At 42.3% G+C, this 26,040-nt stretch overlaps 1 protein-coding gene across 6 annotated transcripts in view; it reads left to right on the top strand.

The window, feature by feature from the left end:
- DCAF6 (DDB1 and CUL4 associated factor 6) overlaps positions 1-26,040 on the top strand; it is a 2,172,363-nt gene that overhangs the window by 302,622 nt on the left and 1,843,701 nt on the right. For all 6 annotated transcript variants that reach the window (XM_069636466.1, XM_069636467.1, XM_069636464.1 and 3 more), the window contains one exon: positions 18,310-18,495. In XM_069636466.1, coding sequence (XP_069492567.1) covers positions 18,310-18,495 — 186 coding nt within the window. The remainder of the gene's footprint in view (positions 1-18,309; positions 18,496-26,040) is intronic.

Here is a 26,040-nt window from a genome sequence, read left to right as displayed (position 1 = left end):
GAGTCTCCTCATGTCGCAGGCCCATTGAATATGTGTAGCTATGTATTGTGTAAATAAAAGTGATTGCTCAGTGTGTCTATCCAACCTTGTTCATTTGCGCATTAAATTAAACCAAACAGTAATATAAATCATTTTTCAAAAAATATAGAATGTCTCCGTATTTATGGTTCTCTGGGGCTGCAAAGCACGCAGACAAAATGCAAAATGCAAAGATGGAGTGTAAATTTCAAGTCCTGTGAGATGGCCTTACACTGAATGTAGCTAACTAGGAATGTGTGCTCGTTCAAAGTGAAGGTCAGCTGCTTTGATTTTTTGCTCGGGTGCCGGAATGGCCCACGACTCAGTATAAGGTTCTATTGTTATTTGACCTTGACAGGCCGGGACCATCCCGAAAGACTCCTTTTTGGGGGTGTGGTGCAATAACGTAAGAAACGATAATGAATAAAATTTCAGAAACGATAGCCATTTAATGTTCGTTCATTAGAAGAAATAACGTCGGCATAGAAGGAGTGGTATTTCGGGGCTGCCCTACGCACAGAAACAATGGAAAATGCAAATATAATGTAAGTAACTCTTTAGATGAGTTTATACCGCAATTTAAACTTGTTCGTTCTATGTGGCATATTGTTTTGTACCGCGCACTATCTTGAGGAGAACCATCACCTTTTACGGAAGCACCTCAAAACCTTCCTCTCTGCTTCTGCTTTCTCTCTCCCTCTCCCCTGCTACAACTGGTCCACTGTCTGCGACCTCGGTCATGGGCCCTTCCACTCTCCACCTGCACTGCCTCCCTGTCAACCCCTGCACTGGGGGACTGTCTCAGTATCCTACAGCCCCCCCTTGACGTATAATACCCAGTTGCACTGTCCTAGCTATGAAATAATTTCCCGACCGAATATATAAAATGAATAATTTTAATAAAGATCTGATGGTGAGACTAATTTCATTTTTTATGTTTTTCAAACAGGTACATCCTTCATTATTGCATGTGTCACGAGTACCAGACACCGGCGGATGGGTTTTTCAACCACCAGTTGCTTCTCCGCGTGAACAACGTTACCACCCTGACCATTTTATGGGACGATCGCCAAGTACAAGTATGCCCTTACGCGGTACTAACGGCTAGATGCAACATACAGACCGTTGTGGTGGCCTAGTGCCTCGTTGTTGGAACAGCCATGCGATTATCAGTGCGACCGAAGAGCTTATTTTATCGTAAACCAACACCCTGTGTACTGCACACGAACATCGCTTGCCTCAAGACGAACTATTTTGGATCGAGAGCAAAGAAAAATGCAAATCGCTGAATATTCTCTAAACATTTGATGTCAAAGAAATGTACTTTACCAAATTTACAATCTTGCGGTTTAATTTAAAAGTACAGTTTCATATTCCCAATTGTGGCTCGCTGTGATGTGTGAGCTCATCTGTGTTGATTTCCGGGTTCTGTGTGGAGTCGCGTAGAAGACGCCTGGGCGCGTTTGCCTACGCAGCTCAGTCACGTCACGGATAGAGGCGGGGAATATGAATGTTTTGATAAAGTCTGTTTCAGGGGCGGGGGATTTGATTTAGTGCCGCAAAAGCAGGTGAGCCAGGGCGATGGGGGGAAATGATAGGATTATCAGAAAATGGCAGCTGATTTCGAGTGCGTTAATGGACGAAAAGTCGGGTAAGGTCCATAGGAAAGTTTTCTACGATCTACCGAGTTATGCTTAAAAACACATGGCCGAACCGTAGGGACAATAAAAAAAAAGTCCCGGAACTATCCTTTAATCTAGGTCTAATGCGGAGTGTATGCTGTTCGGGGGTTGGAGGTAGCAAAGCTCGGGGAAAGGCTATTGGAGAAATGATATACATAGAGAAGCGCCAAACCACATGCACTTAATCACGCAATCAGTAATTATTTATGTGACATAGATCTATTACTCTGTCGTTCTGCCCTCCTGCCTTGCCAACTGGTTGAGAAAGCCTGGATCGGCAGGGGTGTTGAGTAAGGCTGGCTGAAAAAGAGAAACTGCCATTTTAAGAACATTTTGATGAAGGGCAGTACCACATTTGCTTGTGTATTCATCTGCGCATGCACTTGCCCTGACTTTTACCCTTGCATGACCAAACGCCAGAGCCAGTTTCTGCACTGTCTGCATAAACAGCTGGTTGGGATTAACTAGTGCTCCATGATGCCTCCATGTTTGAGGCATCACTCTCTTGATCCTCTATCATTTATATTTGTTTACTTTTCAGCTGGCGCCTCCTCTGCCGTATGCTCTATGCAACAGATTTCAAATTGCATTCTCTGAAAGAAGCACTTCGGCAACTGACCATTGTTAGGCAGAATCCTGTGCAGTTCCCTTAGGGAGCACTACACAAGATTAGGACTACAGGTGAGAGCAATAAATCCCCTTTGGTATCAGTCTGTACCACAAAGATTTAGTTGGTAGCTGTGGCTGAGCAGTCAGACTTATCTCAATAGGGAGATGAGCAGTATTCAGGGTTTACACAATAGGCCTACAGCACTATGGCACAAGGAAACACTGACCAAAGCTTTGTATTAAAAAATATATATATATTTATTTTATACACTTCTAATAAAACACAAGTATCACAGTATTCAAGCAAGTTAAATTAAGTCAAAGGAAAAATATACACACTCACAAGTTAAATTGTAGACCAAGTGAACCAGAGCAAAACGGCACAGTGACAACTAAACACAAGGGATCCTCTAACAATTCCTCACAAGGGAGGAAAAGCAAAGCACAAGTTATATAGAAATAGGTTCTTACACACCCTGGCAACACTTCCCATCAGTTTGTGACCCACTTTAAGCAAGGCAGTGCATCAGTATAAGCAATAATTAAATGAAAACTGAGCAAAATGGCATTTCACAAGGTTTAAAAATGGGAAGGAAAGGGTAGTTAAAAGAAATATGTGCACCAACACAGTTCTCATGAGAATCAATCTAAAGAAGGCAGGTCTAACAAATGTAGCCAGAGTCAGTAGGCCTGTGCCAGAGTCAGTGGTACAGGGCAAGGGCCCAGGAGCAAAATGTTCTTGTAGCTGCAGTCAAATCTTTGGTTAACGAATTTGAAAAGGTGGTTGCAGAAGTTGAAAAGACAATGTTAAGAGAGAGGGCCGGCCAACCCAACAGGTAGGTAAAGGATTTAAAAATACCTTTAGAGCTACAGCGAAAAAAGGGCGGCCTGGCGGAACAATGTACCTTTAAATGAAGAAGTGGCTCCTGCGGTGGTGGTTGTTCCTGGTAGTTCCTGCAGTTCAGGTGATCCAGCAGAGGAAGAGAGGCTCTCGTCGTGGAGGAAGGTTTGAGTTGCTGCACTACCCAGGTATGAAACCAGCCGCGGTGCTGCCCGACGAATAAAAGGTACGCTCCTTTAAATCGCGGTCCGTGTGGACTGGTGCCTGGCTATCCGGCCTCCGAGTACAGGGTACAGGAGATTCTACCAAGGCAGGTCCGGGAAGGCGATTGGCAAACTGGTTGGCCCCACCAGCTCAAGGGAAGAAGGCTCTTGCAGATGATCTCCTCTCGTCGTGTGGAGAAAAGTGGTGAGACGCTGCAGCAGGGCTTCACTGGTGGTTCAGTCGTTGCAGCTGTCTTTAGCTTCTCTCCTCTTCGGCTTCTTAGTTCCAGTGGTGACGTCTTGCTCTCCCAGTCCTCAGGACCCTGCTTTTATGCAAAAAGATCCCCATTCATACAGCCTAGCTGTCACTCACACAGTGCAGTGGTCATCTTGGCGGGAGACCCTCCAGTCTATCAGGATAGAGTGCGACATGGGTTGCGAAGGCAACCCTGTCCAGGGGTCATACTCCCCCTCCCACACAATGGACCCATCCCAGACTCAGTGGCTCCGAAAGGAGGGCTTCTTGGCAGAAGCCTGCCAAAAGGACGAACAAAGGATCCCGGACCTGGGTTAGGAGTTTAGAGAAAGACACGAGAAAGAAGTTATATCAAAGTTCTGGCAAATAAAACCTATCGCAGCAAAGTTAATATTAAAATGCACCGGCGGTATGTTAGAGGCTGTCAGAAAAGGTGGTAGCCTCGAACAATGGGAAAATCCCATAGGGAAATATTTGCGGTCGAAATATTTATGGTAGTAACCACTGCCACCAGCCAGAAACTTTTGAGAGAGGGACTGTACACTAACCTCTCGAAAATGAACGTAGGGGAAAAACTATTAACCCCTTCCAGTACCTCCATAGTAAGATGGGTTGTACTGGTTTAGTTCATAGGATTTGACTAGTAAAGTCAATGGGGACTTTATTTGCCCTGGGAGACAGTAGTCAGTCCCAGGGTATGGTGTCTATGTTTGGGGGTCGCTACGACATCCCTGTGTCACTGCACTGAGGGTGCTGTGTAACACATGTCAATAAAGATGGTTTCTATGGGGTTGAGAAAGATCCCATAGGCATTAAACACAAAAATAGCCTAGAACACACATAGCAAACATGCCTAAGAGTGGGAAAAAGAGTCTCACTCTTAGCAGGTAAAAAGAAACAAACCCTTCAAATCCAGCAAAGCTGCTGGGGGGACTCTGTAGGTAAGGGAAATTAGCCATAGAATGAGAATTCTCCCTAACAACCATCACCATGCCTGTGTCTAGTGTCTGGGATCCAACATTCAGTGAGTTCCTGTGGCCACATGCAAATTTAATCCTGGTCCTTGTGCAACTTCGTTTGAAAGTTTAAGACAGCCGTCGATGGCAAGAGCTGAGCTGTGTCTTTTAAGATACATGCTCCTTCACCATTTACTGGTACCAATGTGAAGACCACACTCTGTTTTGGGGTCTTCACATGCCAGTTTGGGAGGCAGTTCCACTAGGCAAATTCATCTTTGAGTATTTCTTGGTGAGAAAGTGGCTGTTCCTTGTGGTAGGAAAATGCAAATACCTCTTGGTGGGAGACTGACCAATACATTCGGGAGAAAATTACTTTTTCACTCCAGAAAAAGTCTCCGGAGTACTGAAGAAAAGCATTACAGTTTTGCCTCTGATCTGAACAGGTTATCGTAATTGTGAGTTTGATAAAGGTGCAGCTTAACCACCCACAAAAGAGGATTTGGTACTCACCACTTCTATATCATAATTATGGTGATTTATATACTACTTCATAGTGGATTCTTCCAGTTTCTAAGCAGAGTAATGATTGAAATCACCATTTCAATCCACTTGTGGTAATCCATTTGACCTTGGAAGGGTGAGGGCTGAGTCTGCCCAACTTGGGTATCAAGCCCTTGTCAGACAGCATTGTCCTGTTGCCAAGATGAGTGTGTTGTGCTTTAGATATCTACCCTGCTTACTCAGAAGAAAGTTACCTCTTCAGGAGTACCAGCAATTCCTGAGGTGGTAAGTCGATATCGGGAAAACAAAAAAACTTGATTTAAACCAAAGAATACTAAGACTGACAAAAATGGTTACTGAGTTCAGTACCAACGACCCCCACAGAACACACAAGGCGATACAAAACATCACCAGTACCAGCAAAGAGTCTTCTATGCTGAGTTTGTATTCAATACATCTGGCCTCTAACTCGGAAGAATTCAGCTGTAGTCCATTTTGCACTTATAACAGCTCAACTACCCACTTTCTTTTTACCAGTGCTTTTCTCCAGGGCTTTGGCCTTTCTTCACATCTGAATAACCAATTCCCCCTTCCTTGTTTCTGACAAACTTTCTGCTATCGGGACAAGTGTTTTTTAAAGTCTACAACAGGAATCAATTTCTTAAGGTGTAATTGATTCCTCAACATTACCAATGTGCATCAGAAGACATCCTAACATCAGAGCCATCAGACAAAGTAAGAAACATAGCTACCATTGTATTGGACACTATACGTATTGATGATCCCTTTTTGGACATTCTTGTACAAATAATTAAATAAACAGTCCCTGCAGATACACCTGAAGAAGATTCCTCCTCCAGTCCATGCCTCCAAATACTGAAGATGAAGAAGAAAAATGTTACTATCCAAATTGTTTAGCATAGCTATTTCCAAGGCAATGCAAGCCGTAGAGTTACTTACTGTCCATAAACTGCAATCAGTGAGATTGTTTGGCAAGTTTTCTTCTCATTTGTCCAAACCCTTGCTGTCATTGGAAAGTTCTGTAATGGAACAAGCTGTTATCTAATGAACTCCTTGTTGAAATGTACCACCTTCAACACAGGTTTGCTACATAGAATGTTTTTGAGTTTATCAAAACACAGTTGGTCTTCGTCCTTCCACTTTGTTTTGAGGCTCAAGGTTTTAAAGTTCATCTGTGATGCATGAGTAACTAGGGATGAATCGCCTATAATACCCCACTAAACCTAAAAAGGCTCTTTGATCTTTTTTTGTTTTAGGAATGCGAGTTTCTTGTATGGCTTTTACCTTTTCAGTCTGGGGTTGCACCAGCCTATTGCTGACAAATAATCTAAGATATCTGACTGCCTACTGGGCTAGGTGGCATTTCTTTGGATTTGCTGTGAGCCCGGCTTTTCTTAAGGTTCTGGTGACTAAGTATACATGGTGTAGATGTTCTTTCCAGGTTCTACTGTGAATGATATCATTGTCTATATAGGCCCCACAGAAGGAAGAGTAAGGCCTGAGGACTTGGTCCATCAACCTTTGAAAGTAGGATGGTTCCCAGTGTAGTCCAATAGCCAATGACTCAAACTGAAATAGTCCAGTGGGGGTGGAGAATTTGGTATTCTCCTTGTCCTCTGGATTAACGGGAACTTGCCAGTATCTGTTTGTCAGGTCAATCTTGGAGGGGAGAACAGTATCTCGAAATCGATCAATTAGATCATCTATCCTAGGCATAGGATAACTGCCGAATTGGGAGACAGCGTTCACTTGCCTGAAGTCAATGCAGAACCTCCACGACTGTTCTGGCTGGCCAGCAAGTGCTATCGAAGAGGACCAAGAGCTCTGAGAAGGTTCTATAACATAATATTTCAGCTTATTCTCCACCTTCTCTGACTATTGCCTTCTTGGACTCCGGTATCTGGTAAGGTTTAAACATGGAACACCTTTCCTGGGGATTTTACGGATATAATGAAACACTCCTTTAATTCTCCCTGGGCCAGCCCTGAAAACATAGAGAAATTGCTCTAACACATCCAGCAGGTTGACTCTTCCGATTTGGGGCAGGTCAGAAGTAATTAGACTGTTATCAGACCGTTCAGCTAATAAGCTGGTAACTACTACAGTAGTATTCTCAGCTGGGTCTTCTCTCCACTCCTTGAGAACATTCATGTGGTTATGTGTGTTTTAATTCATCAGTCGGGTTGGGACATCCGATAATCACATGGCCCTGTCTGCTCTATTACTGCATAAGGTCCATGCCATTTGGACAGCATCTTCTTCTCAGATGACGGAAGGAGAACAAGGATCTTTTGTCCAAAGGAGAAGGACCGGAGTATGGCTTTCCCATCATGGTAATTTTTCTGATTTTCCTGTGTCTTAACCATGTAGGTTTTGGTGATTGTTTTTACTGTGGCCATGTGCTCTTTCAATCATTGGGCCATTTAGAAAAGGGGCAAAGTGGCATTTTCCCGCTCTTCCCAAGTTTCCCGTAACATATCAAGCACATCTTATTGCTCTCTACCGTATAAAAGCTCAAGAGGTTGAACCCTGTTGAGGACTGTGGACTGCAAAAAGGGCTCAAGGTGTTGTAACATCCCAATCTTTGCCGTCAGCCTTAGCTAATTTCTTCAGGATGTGTTTCAAGGTCTTATTGAAACGTTCCACCAAACCATCAGTTTCTGTGTGGTAAATGGAGGTTCATGGTGTTTTATATGCAAAATCTCCTTCACCTCGGACATTAGCTGGCACATGAAGGTAGTTCCCTGGTCCGTTAATATTTCCTTTGGGAACCCAACTAGTGAGAAAAATGGGATGAAGTGTTTAAGCATCTGCTGGGTGGTATTATTACATAGTGGAAATGCTTCAGGGTAACGAGTTGTATAGTCCACTATCACCAACATGTAGCGATTACCCAGTTGCAAATGGTTCAAGGGGCCCACTGTGTCCATATCTATATGAGAAAAGGGTACATCACTGATTGGTAAGGGTTACAAAGGGTCTGAGTGGGTTTCCGAGAACTGGTCCTCTGGCACAAGGCACAAGTGAGCACAGAGGTTTTTACGTTGGTGTAAATCCCTGGCCAGTAGAACAAAGTTAATATTTGTGCTTGGGTTTTAGCTTTTCCTAAGTGCCCCCTGTTGGATATGAGTGGGCGATCTTGATTTTGAGCACTATTATTTGTGACTGGGGAGTACCATCCGGACCAATAACTCCTCTATATAGTATGGCAGCTTTCCAGAAAATAAATGGTCCTCCTTTTCCTCTGCACTCCTCTTCGGGTACCCTCTGAAGGAAAGGCGCTACCAGTAAAGGATCATTCCTCTAAGTGAAGGCCAAATCGGGAATTACTTTGGTTTCTTCCTCATGGGTTTTAGGTGGTAATAGCTTGGGTGTTCTTGGGGTTTCTATGTCTGTCTCACCAAAGCCTTTACTTCCCCTCTGTTTTCTCAGAGCGTTTAATGTATTGTGGTTTGGGAAATAAGGCACTTTCAGATCCCTGGAGCAATCCTTTACCCTGCCTTTACCTGATATGCCTCCTTACCACTGCTTTGAACTAATATGTTTGTCGCCCCTGTAATCTGGATCTGTGACGCCCACTAGAACGCCAGGGCCATAACGCCAAGCAAGACCGGATTTGGAGTCCAGTCTAATGTAGGTTCCTAGTTTGGGGTTTTAGGACCAAATCAGTAGGTATCATTATTCGGTCCTTGGGTTGTTTCAGTTCCCCCCCTACTGCTGCATAAATTAAAGCCGGTGGACTGTACTGTACCTATTGATGGATCAGAAGCTCTGTTAATACGTTTTTCAAACTTGAGGGTCCCCCATTTTTTATAAACTGAGCCGGATCCCACTTCTAACAACAAATGTGAGGATTCAGGAATGATTTTCGGACACAAATTAGACATTCGAACACAAAAGGGAGTTGAGAAAAAAAACTTGATGTCCCTGCACTAGCTGAGTTTCCCTACCTAAACCCAAAACTAAGGATCTGTCGGAGTGTCCAAAACAAAACCGTCCTGTGTTGAAAGTACTATTCTGACCCTCACATTCTAAAAAAAGGAATTCTAAAGTGAAAAGGATAATGTCTTTGGCCTTGAGTGTTTGGTAAATGTTCAAAAGAAACAAAAGATTTATAATTTCCACAAAAAGATGTTTTTCAAGGGTAGATTTCCTTGCTCCAGAGGGTTCTTCCCTTCCCCCTGGATTCTTTTTTACTCTCTGGTGTTATAAATAACAGTTCTTGATGTTCCCTTGGGTCAACAACAAAAATGATCTTTAAGCTGATTGTATTTCTTTCATGTGTGGTCGGAATACCTGGTGTACTCTCCTGCCAGGATTTTTGGTTCACCAGTCTCTTAGACCAACACAGCCTACTGGCTAATTCTTGTATTTTTATCACTTTCAACTTTCCTGGTGTGATCCCCTACCAGGACTTCCTTTACACCCTTGCAACTGCCTGGTACACACTCCTGAATGGGCTTCTTGATAATACACACTTGTAATTGCCTGTAGTTCTCTCCTACCGGGCTTTCTGTAATCTTGCACTTGGAACTGCCTGGTATATTCTTTTGCCAGCATTTCTCTTCAATGCACAAATGTGTAGCTGCCTGGTATATTTTCCTGACGGGGCTTTTCGGGTGTGAGCTCCGTCTTGGCCAATATATGTATATATTGGCTTTTCGGTCTCTTTCATATATTCATAACACACATGGTCAAACTTGAAAATCTCTCCGTTCTGAAACTGCCCTTTCCGTCTTCCTCTGTCTGGTTTTACACACGTTCCCTTTCTCTAGTGGTTTCAAAAGTTACATTTATTTCAGTTTGGCTTAGTAGCTGACATGCCCCAGGGATTCCCTCTGTCCTTTCGTGGACTCACTGTTTCTTGATGGTGTTTGCTGTTGTTTCTATGGTCTGCAGTGATGGTCTCCAGGTGCCTTCTGTGTCATGACCATTCTTCCACCGGTTTCCTGCTCCTTGATGATTCCGCTGCGCTCGACTGCTTCATATGGGATTTCGGTGAGCAAAGTGCTGTTCTCCGATGCTGGTGAATGCCCAGGAGCTCACTGCTTGCTTCTGGCGTTCCTGGCTCGCGTCACCTGCTTCCAGCAGCCATCTCCCCTCTGAACTCTGAGCGGGGTGGCTTCACTGACTTCTTCTCACTCGGAGAGGAGCAACACTTTCCTGCCAGCAGCCTCTCTGTGGTTCTTGCTTCGGTGAGTTAAAGGTTCTGGGCACAGGTGTGCGCTCGCTGCCACTAGAGCGCTGCCTGTACTTGTGGATTCCCATGCTCTGCATTACTTCACTCCTCTTCTTTGTCCCAGTGTTGTGGGGATTGTGGGAAAAGTAGTTGTGAGGAGTCGGAAATGAGAGGTGGACACACAGGTATATTATTCTCAAAGTCAGACATTTTATTAAACAAAAATGTGTTGGAAAACCGCCTCTCTAGCCCAATTCTAAAGAGGAGTCTCCCTAGCTGGCAAACTAAAACTAAGGATCTGTCTGTATCAAGTAGTCAGTAACTTAAAAGCCATCCTTGTGTCCGAACATTTTAAGCTGACCCTCACACTAGAAACAAAACAACAAAAGTTGCACGGAAATGTCTTTGACTTGACATTAGCAAAAAGTGTTCACAACCAAAAATATAAGGATACATCCAACAAAAAGGGTTTCGAAGAAAAGATCCTTGAATCCAGAGGTGATTTCCTTCCCTTGTAGGATGGCAAAAAGTGTCTCTTTATCCAACAGTTCCTTTGCATCAAAAGGTGTTTCTTTCCCCAATAGTTTCTTTGTACCAAAGTGTCACTTTAGGCAACAGTTCCTTTGTTTTTTGGTACTGAATTCACAAAAGTTCTAGTTCAAACAATAAATCCATAAGTCTTTCTTTAGCTTCAAACAATACATCCCAGAACAGTCTTTCTTTATCTTTTCTTACTACTTTTGCGGATTGCCTGGTGTACTGCCCTGCCAGAAATCCTTCAATGGATTTTTCAGATCCCCTGTTATACTCCTCTGACAGGTGTATCCCACAATGTCAAACTCTTTATACAACTTCAGGTGCCTGGTGTATTTCCTTGCCAGGACGACTTAATGGTTTCACTGTTCTTTTCACTGTACCGCAGTAGCATATTCCTGGAGGTGCTGGGTATGTTTTCCTATGGTATCACTTGCTTCAACTTTCCCCCACTTTGACATCTCATATCTCTGTATTTGCCTTGCGCTTATTATGGCAATTTGTTTTGTTCACTTTCAGATGTTGTTCTCATTGGTATTTGAACTTGTACTTTTCCTTGGTTGCATTTAAATAAACTTTGTACCTTTCTGTCATTTGCAACTCCGTACAGTTCAAACGTTCACTGGCGTGTGCGTGGTAAAGCCTGGGGTCCCGCTCTGTTCTAGGTAGACCGACTGTGTCTTCTTTGCGTTTCCAAACTTGCTCGCTAATCAATGGTGTTGTTCCTTCCCGGTCGGGAATGTAAAGACGCTGCGTCAGCGTCCAAAGCAGTTCCGCGAGCAACCGCCAGCTTCCCTAGACCAGAGAATGCTGCTGACTTGGCCAGTCATGTCCTTGCGAGTTTCTGTGCAGCCTCCAGCCTCTCCATGGTTTCCCTTCCTCTGTGCTTCGCTCCCTGTCTCGCCACACAGGTCTGGATGCTTTGCAGTCAGGAGCCCCAGCACAGGGTTCCTCGTCCTCTCCTGCACAACCCTGTCCTGCACTGCTTCTGCCATTTTAAATGACACGCTCACTTTAGGACCAACAAAACAACTAGACTGCACGTTCGACTTCGGGCTCCTCATACTTTGTATAAACTCTTTTCTCCTTTTCCTCATCTCAGTACCTCAGGATTTATGGGAGTTGAAGTCCATAGATGTTACTGAGTTTCTTGGTGGTTCCAAAGTTTCACAAAAAGGCACATCAAGACCATAATTGTTATGTAGGAGTTATGAGTGTTTGAGTCATAGATGGAAGCCTGACTAGAGTAATATATAGGAAATGTTTTTTTACGTTTACTTTGGAGTGGAACTGTTAGTTGACAGTAAGCCATTAAAGTTTCAGATAATATAGTCTTCTTTAGAGTAAAGGGGGAACTACTGCGTCTCATCCAAAGGAGTTATTACACCCCCAGTTCCCTGTGATCCTCCCTCATGTAACCACCCCCAGGATCAGGATCAGGTAGTGGCTGCCGTCCCCTGGGCACAGGGGAGGCGGTCACTGTGGGGAAATCAGTGATGACTCTGCTGGATTCATCACATAGTCCCCTTCTAAACATAGTGTATGGGTATTTGCAATGGGTTTTAAAGGCAAACTAGGTTTGGAGGAAGAGTATGTAAGACTGGGAAAAGTCTCTATCACAATTTTATATGGCCAGTTGTATTCTAAGAGTTGGCCTTAGGAATAAAACGACATATTCACAATACCCCCATGGGTGAAAGAGGGGAGGTATTACAATAGGCTATTAGGGCATGAGGAGTTGGAGATGTATTTTCAGAACGGGAAGGGGTTACCATGTCTCATCAGATGATACCACCACCCTCTCCCGGAGGTTGTCCCCACCATCCATGTGATCCTCCCTCATGCAACCGCCCCCAGGGTCAGGATCGGGTAGCGACTGGCGTCCCCTGGCACATAGGATGAGGTCACTGCTGGGAAAGGAGTGATGATACCATCAGATTCCTCACACCTCAGATTATGCCATTCTCCTCCATTTGCCAAGCTAAGTTTCATCAAGGCTAACCAGCAGGAAAACTGGCAGAGCAACAAGGTAGCACAATCTGACAATATTTGACAAGAGTTAAAAAGCAGCTCTCTTCAGCGTGGTGTTGCCTCACTGATTTGTCTGATGAAGTGTCCCTACAAGAGTGAGACCAGCGTGGTACAGGAAGTCTTTTCCATGTCAATTGACATCTGATGTAGGATCGAGCCCTGCAGGCTAGAATAATAATGACAGTGAAAAGAGAGTCAGAGGATGAGAACAAGCATACTGATAATCGGGAGGGGCAGCGAGAGGAGAATAGAAGTCCTGATGGAGCTGCAGTGCAGAAGACATGCTTATCGCTGTGGAGAATCCAACCTGGTCATCTGTGAGAGTGCAGGATGGTGGGCACAGAGCTCTATGCAGTACTGAGGAGAAGACATGAAACCTTCCCAGTACATAGACGAGGGAGGTGCTACTGAGAGTTGAGAGCGAGTGGTTAAGATGGAACACACCAGATAAATTACACATGCAAAGCCGTGAGAACATTTCGTGGGGGATGTCAGGGTGAGCGAATGGACTGAGAAAATAGGAGACAGAGGCACGAACACAAGCTGACAAGAGGTTTATGGATTCCTGATATTGGAGACGAGGAGGCCCGAGGGAAAGACCATGAAACAGTAAGAAGTAAAGAATAGTAAAGCAAGGGAAGCAAGGAATTACAAGGAGAAAGGTTGCTGGTTGAAACCCAAATCGGCACGTTCCTACAGGTGTTGAGAAATGCATTGTAACTAGAACCGCTGACTGCTGCAACTCTTAGGACAAGTATGTCAGTAGACTGCTTGAAATATGATCTGGTGACAATGGCAGCATGAATGACAAAATATATTGCAGTAGCAGGGCTGACCTTCCATTTCATTAATCTGCTAATAAGAGGATATGGTGAAATATAGGTATAAGGAAATGGTAGAGGTAGACTGTAATGTTATTAATCTCCCTTTTAAAATGATATGCTGAGTTAAATCAGATGGGGGCAACGCCAAGTTGCCCCCATCGGTAATTAAATGGTGAAGTTTTGACATAATGATCATGGCAGGGGAAGCCAAGTAGAGGAAGAGAGAGGTATACAACATGTTTTCATTGTGTGAGGGTTTGCACATAGAGGAGGGAGGCAAGTGATTGCAGAATCCATAGGACAGGGTGAAAAGTAAAAGCTGCATTAGTGAGCTAGCAGAGTGTGCAGTAGTCCTGATTCGATGGGGTATGCGAGGTTCAGAGTGTGGGATAGAGGGAGATTAAGGAAGGTAGGGGAATGGTGGACCTAAGGAAAAGTCTAAAGAACTTATCTAAGGCATAATAAAGGTACAGGGGCAGGAAACTAGAGGCTGTAATAGGATCAGTAATGATTGGGGGCAGAGGGAGGTGTAAGCAGTGTCAGAATAACTGGGTCTGCTAAGAAGGTGGAGTAAGATGGTGTGAAGTGGAGGAATCTTATCAGAGGAGATCCAGAGGTTTGGCTTTCGGAACGGACATTGAGCTGCTCGTAGCAGGAAGCAAGCTGAACCTTAAATAGACAACAGAATTGACTAGAATGTGCTGAACAGGTGTTGAGCAAAGGTCAACTGTGTTGGAAGCATACTGCTAGTATTATGAAAGTTGGTGTGGGATGGCTTGGACAGGGTGGCACCTCATGGAGCAAGAGAAATGGAGTGGGGGCAAAGAGGGGGTGCATTGCCTGGTGCAGATGAATGAAACCGGTCTACATTGTGACTGTTAATAGCTGGTACGGCTGGGCGAGGGTGAGATCTCCCCTTCTCCACCAGCCTTTATTTTAGTCATACTTCTCTCTGCATTAGCTGCTGCCTGAGCCTTGCGTAGATGCCACAGTTGGCTCGATAAAATGTGTCCGCAATAGGCAGCACACAATTTAAAAAGTTGTCTTGCTCAAACACTCAGCTGTAAGATCCCTTCCTTCATCCTACTTGTACCTAGTTTTAGCAGAACGCTACCACCTACATCTTGCTTTGCAGCAGACTTCATATCCAGTAACTATTCCACTGATAGCCTGGCAAAGAGCAAAGGATTATCTGCTAGCCTTCTTGGGTCCCATGAAACCCAAGTCTTCTGGGCGCTTCAAGTGGCAAGTGCAACTGAAGGCAAAATACCCTTCTCACCAACACTCCCACTCTATTACACACCTGGTGTGCCCATCACGTTTAAGAGGCGCTTACACTTCAATAGTTTAGGAGTTACAACTCTGGGGCATCTGTTCGTGGAAGGGAAGTTTCTCACTCTCCAGCAACCTTTAGGGTTGAACATTATAAGACCTAGCAAAGCTGTTCTGTTTATTAAGTGTTCTTTCTATTTCGAAGGCATCCAAGTACTTACCTGTGTTCCATTAGCCATCGACTCAAATGCTTTTCTATTTCTCCTAATGGTGAATGTATATGTCAGTTTTATAATCATGTGGTGTGACTTTCAACTAGCGGTTTTACTTGCTTAGTGTGTAGTTCAAAGGCCTGATGAATCTTTGTATATCTTTATAACTACCTGGCAAACTAGAATTATTGCCGTTGCTCTGTGTGGACTCATTGTAGCTCTACACCACTCTGACACCCTTTCTGAGACTAAGCCTTGCCGATCTGCTACCTTACCTTGATTGGGGTCGGCTCCCTGTTCACCATAATAGCGTGGCCTTCCCAAAACCTACCCCATGGCTATTTTTGGAAACCCATTTTAACACTTCCCTACTGAACAGAGGACTTCCGAGATCATTCACTTCCTTGCACTTCTATGTTTCCTTGCAACCAATGAGATCCAATCACATCTAGTTACCATTGTATATGGCAGGATACAGTGCTCATACTCAATAAGACTGCCTGCCAGTTGGATAGCCCTTAACTGAAACAGAATGAAAATGGGTGTGCCAGCAAACTGGTAAAATCTTGCTGAACCATGGACCCAGATTGATCCACTTTAAATACTTGCATCTATTGCATCACACTCCACATGTGCTCCACTTATATATCCCAGACTTATTAGATAGTTGCATCTGGCGTGGACATGACTGGGTGGTTTTTATGCATCTAGCTTTGTGATGTGCATGCAGGGTCGGGGCCACATTTTCAAAAATATTGGGGATTGAGGTGACACTTGACACAAAGATCTGGCTATTCATATGTTAAGGGATACATCTTTTGCAGTGTCAAGGTTCCTGAATTTCACATCCGTAGTGGCCAGGCGATGTGTGGCCATATAGTGGGGCACGAAAACTACACTGAAAATAGAAACCTGGATGAGAGATGTAATTTATTGTCATGAGCAGTCAGCACAGTTACAAACGTCCAGCAGGGCAAAGAACATATAAGCAAGCCTCAGGGTGTTCCTTGCCACTGAGACACCCACATGAGTACATGGTGCATAATAACAGAGGTAATCTAAAATGGAATTAGTAAATAAGTGTCAATATCTTTATTTGTCTATGACTCTTCCCAGGCGTACTAAAATGCACTATCAGCCCATTCAGTCAACGGAATTACTTTGAATCCAATCAGTGCATAACAAAGAAATCTGTTATGATGTTGTTTTAGCCTAAGCTTTTCTAGGTCTATGCATGTTACTGTTCTGTTTTTTTTTTCTTCATCAAAACACTTCTGGAGATCCCAGGGACTTTTGTTCATGCAGCAGACAGGTTACCCCTAGAAACTGAAACTCGTAAACACTTGAAACCTGATTGGACTGCTAGATATAGGATGAGGTAACCATTTGCTTTACTCATATATATTTTAATTAGAAAATCGATTGATTCAGCAGTTGCTAAAACACCTTTTGTATCTTAAAGTTCATCAAAAGACCAGCATCAAATTTCACTTGGACAACGAAAAATCAAATTATGCTGCAACCCATAGCCTAAAAGCACCCTAGAATACAGTGTGCTACAATGTTAAAGTGTTTAGTTCCTGATACATCCTCATTCATATGTATGTCAAATTTCATCACAATACAAAACTCACAAATGTTTCTAAAACCCAATCCCAGATCTATTTAGTCAACAAAAATGCCCAACATGTTTTGCTCTCTCCTTACTGACAAACATCCATGGAACTTCTTCAGGGGCTACTGCTCCTTCTACACCCTAATATACAATCTGTGTTGTTTACTAAAAACAACAATATGTTGTTTAGTATGCTTCAGAGAGCTTTACAATCTTATAATGTTTACTCTCTTGCAATAGTTTTGAACGGATATCCCTCCTATCCTATCTTCTAAAGGGCTATTTGTTCACCCTTTATATTCATTTAGACTAGATAGCCTTATTTGATTAAGTACTTGTCTGCTTTTTTAGGGGGCTTTCTAATTCAGCCCTGCAACTTAAGGTGACGTCTTACATCTCGCTATGCGTCTCCCTTCATTTACTGCATATTCTTATGGCTGGTATTTCGTACATCAACTTCTGTATGTTTTATACCACAAGTGGTGTTAATTCTACTTGCTGGGGAGGCCGGTCCGGACAAGCTCTATGCTTGACTCAGTACTTGTAGTGCGTAGTGGCTTGGTTTTCAATCTCACATGTCCTAACATTACTTGGACTTTATGTACTCAAATCTCTTTATTCCGGCATGGCAATATCCTGCGACCACTTCCAGAAGATAATCTGCTGATTGTTTTTTTTTACGGTTTTGATCTGGAAAGTATAAATAAAGTTGAAAAAAAGATGGAAAAAAAAACCAACTCTTCAAAAAATATGACCTTATAGATAGACACTGTCTAGTTGTTACATTTCTTATCCATGACCTGTTAAATTGAAAGTAATTTCTGATTCTTGCTTGTCTTTGGATGATAACTGATTGGTGCTGTAAAATGCAGAATAGCTCATGCCCTAAATTTGCTTTCATTTTCTTTATAGTCTCCAGGGCATATCTTCTGCAACTCGTATGCAAATACCTACAACTGATGTTTTTAAATAGAACCCTATTAAGTTTAAAAGTGTTTTACAACAGTGTTCAGAGCACCCCCTCCACCTTGCACTGGTTGTATGCAGTGGGTAAAAATTCAAGTTGCAAGTTACTAGACAGCCATAAGAAGTCATTAGCCACCTAAATGCTATAAATACACACTGCAGACCCCCTCTTACGTGCCAAGAGTCAAATATCACTAGCCAGTGGCTAGTGACAAGTGCACATCGTGCACTCTATTTTATGTATTCTAAGCATGTAAGTGTATAAGAGATGTCCTCGTTAGAGAACTACTGTTAAATTAAATTGGTCATCACAAAGTCTCCAACCTATATTTGAAAAGCCATAAAGAAGGCTGCAACCGGATAAGAGAAAATAACTTATCCATGTGCCGCTACAGGTATTTTTTTCTTTTTGTGTTGCTTCATTTGTGATTTATAGATGCTTGCTTTTAATCTTAATACTAATGCCATAGTAAATAAAATAATATATTATGGATAACACTCAGACCCTTGTTTTTCCTTTGTCATATATTTTTTTAATGTATTGTATAGCTTTTAACTTTTTCTTAAATATCTTTGTTCTATTCAGATTTTGACAACAATTCGCTCAGGGCACAGAGCAAATATCTTTAGTGCAAAATTTATGCCACAAACCAACGACAAACAGATTGTGTCTTGCTCAGGAGATGGTGTCATTTATTACACTCATGTTGAACAAGTGGCAGAAAACAACAGACAAAGCCAGTTTACATGCCATTATGGAACGGCCTATGAGGTACTGTAAGCAAAATGGACTTCTCTATTTAGATTGGTTTATGTTAACCTGTGGGAGAAATAACCTTGAAATTGTGTCTTCTGTACCTAATGTTTCCTGCATCCCTTTTTTCTAAAATGTTAATTGTCCGACATGCTTAGGACTGTTTTGTTATTGTTTGAGCAAGCAATTTGTAATGGTATTAAAGGTTAAATGGCTTTTGAGGGAGGGCTGCTGGGTAACTATTGGTTTGGAACTGATGGAAGATGCTGATGGGGGGGAAAGGTGGAGAAGAGGTTGATGGGTGCAGTGGGAAGAGTACTTTGGGGAAGCTTGAATGATAGGTTAGGGATTAAGATGAAGTTGGATGGTAGAGCTATAGGAAAGACTGATGACATTGGTGAATAGAATTTGCAGAACAAAAGGATACGGGTTTTATTGTATAGGAGTAGTGATTGAAATAAGGATTTGATGAGCAGAAACTAAAAGCGGCTCCTGAGTGTCCGGCATCAGCTATTAAGCTGGAGTGAACTCTGGGGAACTAATAATATTATACAGAGCATGTCACAAATCTAACTTCCACATGAGATGCCCACCGTAACCTTTTGTACATTTATATATGACCAGATGTGTTTAAATGTTGCACACACAGAGTTAATGTCAAGTAGGTCTGTTTATATGTCACCAGGTAGTTCCTAGTAGCTGTTGGTGTCAAGCTTGCCAGTCTCATCTAGGCAACATACAAGAGCCAAACGGCTCCCAGCACCTGGCAATTTTGAGCCCTGAGAGAGAGATTGACATGTAAGATTGTTTGAGGCATCTGAGAGGGCGAAAGGAGGAATGTTTTAAAGGACCGGAAAGGAATAAGAGGTTGGAGAACAGAAGGTAGTGTAATTTGAATGACAGCGACCTGGAGAGCACAGGACATTTTAGGTAAAAGGAAGTTGAAAGGAGAAGAAGCTTGAGAACCTGAGCTGAAACATGTTGGTAACTAAGGTAAGGTTGGAACAATGGGAGAGGTATGAGGATTTAATGGACAGGGCTTAAGGCTTTGTGGATTCTTAAAGGTTATACAAAAGAAGGAAGTGTAACACATAATGAATGCTATTAGAAAGGTTTACACTGCAAAAGAGATTAAGAAGAGGAAATGTAGAGCTAGAATATGACATTCAGTGATGGAGGAAAGCAGAAAGAAAACAGTTTGAGGCCAACATTGAGTGTTTGATATTAAAGTGTAGCTGAAGTATTAGTCTGACTAGAAACTACACTGATGAGAGGGCAGAGATCTGTAATCTGGTTTTGAAAGGAGAGTGCATATGTAGGAGGGTTGGGGTAGTAGGGAGATGCGAGGAAAAGCGAAAGTGAGAGGAGAGGTAATAGGAGAGAGTCAAAGTCTAACGGTATAAAGAGAAGACTTGTTGGCTGACAGATTAAACATTGGCCACAGGATTTTAGAGTATAGTTAGTACTGGGAAGAGCGAGTAGATGGCAGAGTTTCAAGAGGAATGTGTGCATTAGGAAGTTTGTAAAAGATCAGCAAATCATGTCACTATTCAATATAGCTATCTGAAAATGTGATGATGTTATAAAGAGGAAATGTGGGAATCCAAGTGGAAAGAAATATTGTGAATGGAAGTTAATTTGAGAGCTGAACTCTGAGTGGTTATGGGTGGAAAGATGACATGGGCCCCAGGAGAAGACCATTTAAGGCTAAAAATAAAGGTGGGATACTGGCTGACCGTGGGTAAGGGCAGAGAGACCAAGAGTGGACAGTGAAGCACTATTAAGTAAAGAATGCAACCTTTAGAAAGTTTCAGTTGGATAATATGCAGTAATTTGATATGAATTATTTTGTTGCACGCAAACCTTCCAAAGGTATGAAAACAGCAGGGCGGGGGAGACCCGGGGAAGAGGAAAAAGCAGGGCTCCAAAAAAAAAAGGAGGGTCTTCATTTTTGTTTTAAATATTATATCGCAATGATTGGATTTTTTAAGTTTACAGTGAGTAGAGGCTGAGACTAAAAACAAAAGATATTCCAGTTGCAGTGAAGTGATGCTATAAAGGAGAGGTTGAATCTGGATGGACTGTAAATTATTTAAGAGAGTATAGAGAAGTAAGCGGTTTGAGCCTACCATATGGGATACATTGAGGTTGTACAGAGGAGAGGTTGAAACTTGCAAGGAAAAAAAGATTGATGCTAGAGCAATACAAGAGGTGGTTGCCAGATGAACAGATAACAAGGTGAGGTTGAGGCCAGAGAGAAGGGTGGTTAAGTGCAGATATCAAAAGCAAGATTAGAGCAGCTGAGACTGGGCAGAAGGAGAAAGAGATTGAGGACTGAGAGTGGAGAATATGGAGGATTTCAAGAGTCGAGATATAAGATGAATGAGTATACGATTCAAGTAAATTTGGTTACCTTTTGTAAATTCATGGGCTACCACACTTGCACACCCGCTATAATTTGTGGTTGCTTCACCCAATCGGGCACATTGTATGCTTGACTACTTCTCCATAGATGGTGTTCTGTAATGCTTTTATAGAAAATGTTTAAATCTCTCAATTGGACGTGTATAAGAAACAATGTATCAACATTGTCATTATTATGGTCTTTGTTTTAATACAACTTTAAATGCAAAAGAAGAAAATGTAAAGGGATAAAAAGAATTCGAATTTGGAAGGAGCAACATGGTATTGAAAGTGGAAACATGTGCGTAGCGATACTGGGCATGTTAATCTGGAATTTGAAGAAGAGCATTGGAGCAATATGGGCCAACATTTGGTAAATTTAATCTGAAGATCCCTGAGGAATGAGGGGTCAGAGGTTTGAAAAAAGGACGGGGGTTGGAAGAGCAAGGGTAAAGGGTTTGGTGAAATGGGAAGAACAAATACATTGGAGAAATGTGAGTAGGGAGGTTGTTGGAACGGTAACCGAGGGTAATGGAATGCGAAGAACGTCGATTTTAAATTGAGAGGGCAGGGGTTAGTCGAGTAGTAATGTGGAGGTATTGGGCTAGGCAAAGGAGGAGTTGGTTGAGCAAAGGTAAAGTATTTGCATGAGCCATGGTAGAGAGGTTAGTAAAGAGGAGTTAGAGTTTGGAGGAATAAGAGATATTTTGGGGAACCAGATGTGAGACGTTTTGGGACAAATACTTGGGAGAACCTGAACAAAGAGGCTTGTGGAGTAATGGTGGAGTTTAAGGAATGTGGCAGAGAGATTGGAAAAGTGCACACAAAGAGTTTGGAGGAATGAGGACCGATTGGTTTGAGGAATAAAAACAGTTTGTAGGAGCAGAAGAAGAGAGGATATACAAGCAGGACGATCAGATGACTTATTACAAGAGCTGGGGAGGATAGCAGAATGAGTTTAGAGAAATTGTTGGAATCGGAACAGAGACGATAGACTAACCAGAGCAGATATTTTGGTAGAACAATGACAGAGTGAGAAGATTACACTGTTAAACTCAGAGAAAGTGGAGAGGGGGAGGCTCAAGAACATAGAGGACGAAGAAATGACAGTTATGAATTAATGAAAATTCAAATGTTAATTAGCACGGTGCAAGTCATCATTGTAAATGCATATAATTTACTAAACCATGGCATATTATAAAAATAAAACATACACAAACCAATAAAAATATTAAAATTAAAAAACATTTATTTATACAAATAAGATCAACATATACACAACATTTATGATAATTACACTATGCATAAACAATGCAAATATTTAATGTATTAAATTATGCAAACTGTAAATACCAACAAAAGCAGCACAAATGTAATGCACGTCTAAAACATAAATAAATAAAAACAGTTTAGCGCATGTGAGAACACGTGTTGTACGGCCACATGTCATATGTAATAATAATAATAATAATGTATTCTTATATAGCGCTACACACCAATAGGTCTCGGAGCACTGAAATAACAGAAGACCTCCCACAGAGTGGTACTCAGTTTATTGACCTCGGAAGGATGAAAGGCTGAGTTGAGCCTGCTCGGATTCGAACCTGCCACAGCAGGCTGCTCACAGATATTAGGGGTGAGCACTTGGCTCACTGTGCTATCTGACCGGCAAAGTGAAGTAGTGTCATCTGTAGTAGGTGCGCATGTTATAGGAACATATATCATAGGAGTGTGTGTTTTAGGAGCGCTTATTATAGCAGAGTGTCTTGGAGGAGCATGTGTCCTAGGAGCATGTGTTGTAGGAATATGTGTGTCATAGAAGCATATCCTAAGAGCATGTGTAATTGTAGAATGTGTCGTAAGTGCATGTGAGAGGATGTCGTGCATTCACATGTTATGTGTAGTAAGCACGTGCAGTAGGATTATGTAGTGTTGTAGGACTGTGTGTGTGTGGTAGGAGCATGTGTAGTAGCTGCATGTGTCATTTGATCACATGCTGTAGGAGTGTGACATAATGTGCCATAAAAGTGTTTGTGGTTGGAGCATATGTGGTAGGAGTATCTGCCATACGTACACATTTATGTGTAGTAGATGTGTGTGCAGTAGTGCATTATAGGAACATGTATTGTATAGGAGTGTGTTTTGTAGGAGCACGTGTTACAGCATTGCGTTTCGGAGGAGTACATGCCATGGCAGTGTGTCATTAGTGTGTGCCAGAAGAGTGTGTGGGGGTAGGAGCGTGTGTCATAGGTGCTTGTGTCGTAGGTTCATGTGTCTTCGATGCATGTGAGAGCTTGTCGTTGTCCACATTTTATGTGCACTAAGCGCATTTGTAGGAGGTGCCCGTGTCATAGGAACATGCATGATAAGAGTATATGTTGTAGGAGTGGTTGGTATAGCAGCATGTGTCATAAGAGGGTGAGTCATTACAGTGTGTGTGTTGTGTTTGTCATAAGGGTGTGGATGGTAGCGTGTCATAGGTGCACGATCTATGTACAGTTTGTATGAAATGTGTACATTTATTCCATTACCTTAAAACCCCCACATTAAAGTCAGCTGAGACTTGCCGTTCATGTGAGTTTTAGGAGATGTTAATTTTGTAATGTAGAACTCAAACGCTCTGCATACGTGAGTACAGTGCATGTTGTAGGTGCCTCTGTGGTAGGAGTATGTGGTGTAACAGTACGTGTCGAAGGATCATGTGTTGTAGGAGCGTATGGCATAGGAGTGCTTTGCAAAAGTGTATCCTAAGAGCATCCTGAGAGCACGTGCTGTAGGTCCACATGTGATGTGCAGTAGGTGCGCGTATCATAGGAACATGTATGATAGGAGTGTGTTGTTGAGGCGTGCTTATTATAGCAGCACATGTCGGAAGGGCATGTGTCGTAGGAACACGTGTTATAGGAGTGTGTGACATTAAAGTGTGGGTCGTAAGGGTGTGTGTGTGTGGTAGGAGCATGTGTCGCAGAAGAATGTATAACAGGAGCATGTCGTAGGTGCATGCTCTGTGTACAGTTAGTATGAAAAGTCTACATTTATTCCATCACTGTAAAACCCACTTTACAGTCCGCTGAGACTTTCCTTCAATTGAGCTCTTAGGAGATGTTCATTGTGTACTGTACGTATTGTAAAACTCATCACTCTGTTATCAGAATCAGGGATCGAAGTACATCGCTGAGGTCTGTGGAACAGGTTTGCACCCCACCGAATGGGGTTCCCTGGACTAACTTAGTTATGAAACTGGGGGGCCTCCGATGCATCTCTGGGTTCATGTTCTTATGGGTTGACATCATTGCATGCGTCCGCCGCACCCTCTTCCTCATGGGAGGTGTAGTCAAAGAGAATTGTTCGTCTCGTTTTAACAGATACCAGAAGACATTCCAAGACAGTGGGGGAACCTGTCTTTTTAGGATATGGGGCCGCTCCAGAAATCTGTGGACAGTGTGTATTCAAAGTGTGCATTTATTCCATTACCTTAAAATCAAAGTCAGCTATGACTTGCCTTTGATTTGAGTTTTTAATGTTAATTGTGTAATGTACGTACTGTATTACTCATACGCTCTGTGTACTGTTCGTATGAAAAAGGTGCATTCATTCTGCACATGCAGCATATATAGATGCATTTCAAACATTAATATCTCAAAATTGTCGAAGCCGATTTTCAAAATGTGTCTTCAGTGCACTAATTCCATGGGCCTGCAAAACAATTGGAAAATCCAAAGCGGCCAATTTTGAGCTATTTGGGCCGAAATATTCCCTGTGGAAAATCCCATTTTAAAAGCTCTTCAAAACGCGATTAAAGTAAAATAAAATGTTAACTACAAAACTGTTCGTGTAGAATTATGAAATTTTAAATGCAAAGGTGTCTGCCTACAAATATTACTCTGCAATGTTTTCATATTTATTAATGCAAGCATTTGAAAGTTATTAGGAAAAGTCATTTTCTGAAACGTCAGACACATTTTGGGCCTCATTACGAGTTTGGTGGTATTTGTGGCTCGTAAATCTACCCACATACCACCAAACTGTATTATAGTTACTGCCACTTGGTCCTGTGGTATTATCGCTGGATCGCGAGTGGCGGTGGTGGTGTAAATCCCCCTTTTATTTTAGTCCATAGGACTCAATGAGGCATTTTCAGCGGAGTTACAGCGGCAGTAATTCTGCCAATATTTGGTGGAAAATTGGCAGATTAACCCCCAGCTCATGGCTGGAGGTGAATCCTCTAACTTTACACCAAACCTATAGTTGGGTGGTGCGGTAATGCAGCGGGGTATGGTAATACCGCCACATTTAACCCACACCGCCAAACTTGTTTGAGGACCAAAGTTTGTCTTGACCTTAACCATGCCACGCACGCACTATCACGAAGGCATAATATGTGTGTGTCATATATATATATATATATATATATATATATATCTATATCTATATCACTCAAAGCAGTGTGGAGAACGCCAGCAGCAAACACTTTCCTTCAATAGAAAAAAACCAAGATCAATGCGGGATCAAGTCCATGTAGTTTCCAGTTTTATTAGGCATCAGCCAACAATTAAAAAAGCACGGTACAACGCGTTTCACTGCTGTCTCGCAGCTTGTTCACGTACAAACGAATGCTTAGAAATTCGTGTATATATACAGACAGACATTTGAACAGTCTCTATGGTTCATGATACAAATAGTCCTTTTTCGCTTTCTTGTGTTCCCATGTAAAATACATTGTTTAGCATTAGGTAAAACACGGCGGCCATTTTGGAGATTGCCTAGGTTCCGTTATTGCAATGTTAGTATTTGCCTTTTGCGCTGTAAAATTCATACTGCTTAGAGTTAATAAAAGGTAGTTTCAATTCTTTGTATACTGGTGGGCCCCAATTGTATAATAATGAATTACCAATTGTATCTGAGTAAAACTAGGAAAGGATTCTATAAAACCACAAAATACAATGGCTTTTTAGAAAGGAAGATTGCGTAATCCAAGCTGAATTAATCCACGCTCTTGATATAAAATGCAAGGGTGTTGCTTTATACTACCAATGAAAACCCTGACACAGCATGAGTAAAATAGCTGTTAGGTATTCTATACAGATTAAGTTGAAGACAGACTTCAATAATACACTGCCCATTACCGAAAAGTTGTCTAATCAGCCATATTCTAGAATG

This window comes from Ambystoma mexicanum, chromosome 7p (genome assembly GCF_040938575.1).
Source record: "Ambystoma mexicanum isolate Mex_15411 chromosome 7p, UKY_AmexF1_1, whole genome shotgun sequence".
NCBI lineage: Eukaryota > Metazoa > Chordata > Amphibia > Caudata > Ambystomatidae > Ambystoma > Ambystoma mexicanum.
This window is presented reverse-complemented; position numbering and strand designations above follow the sequence as displayed.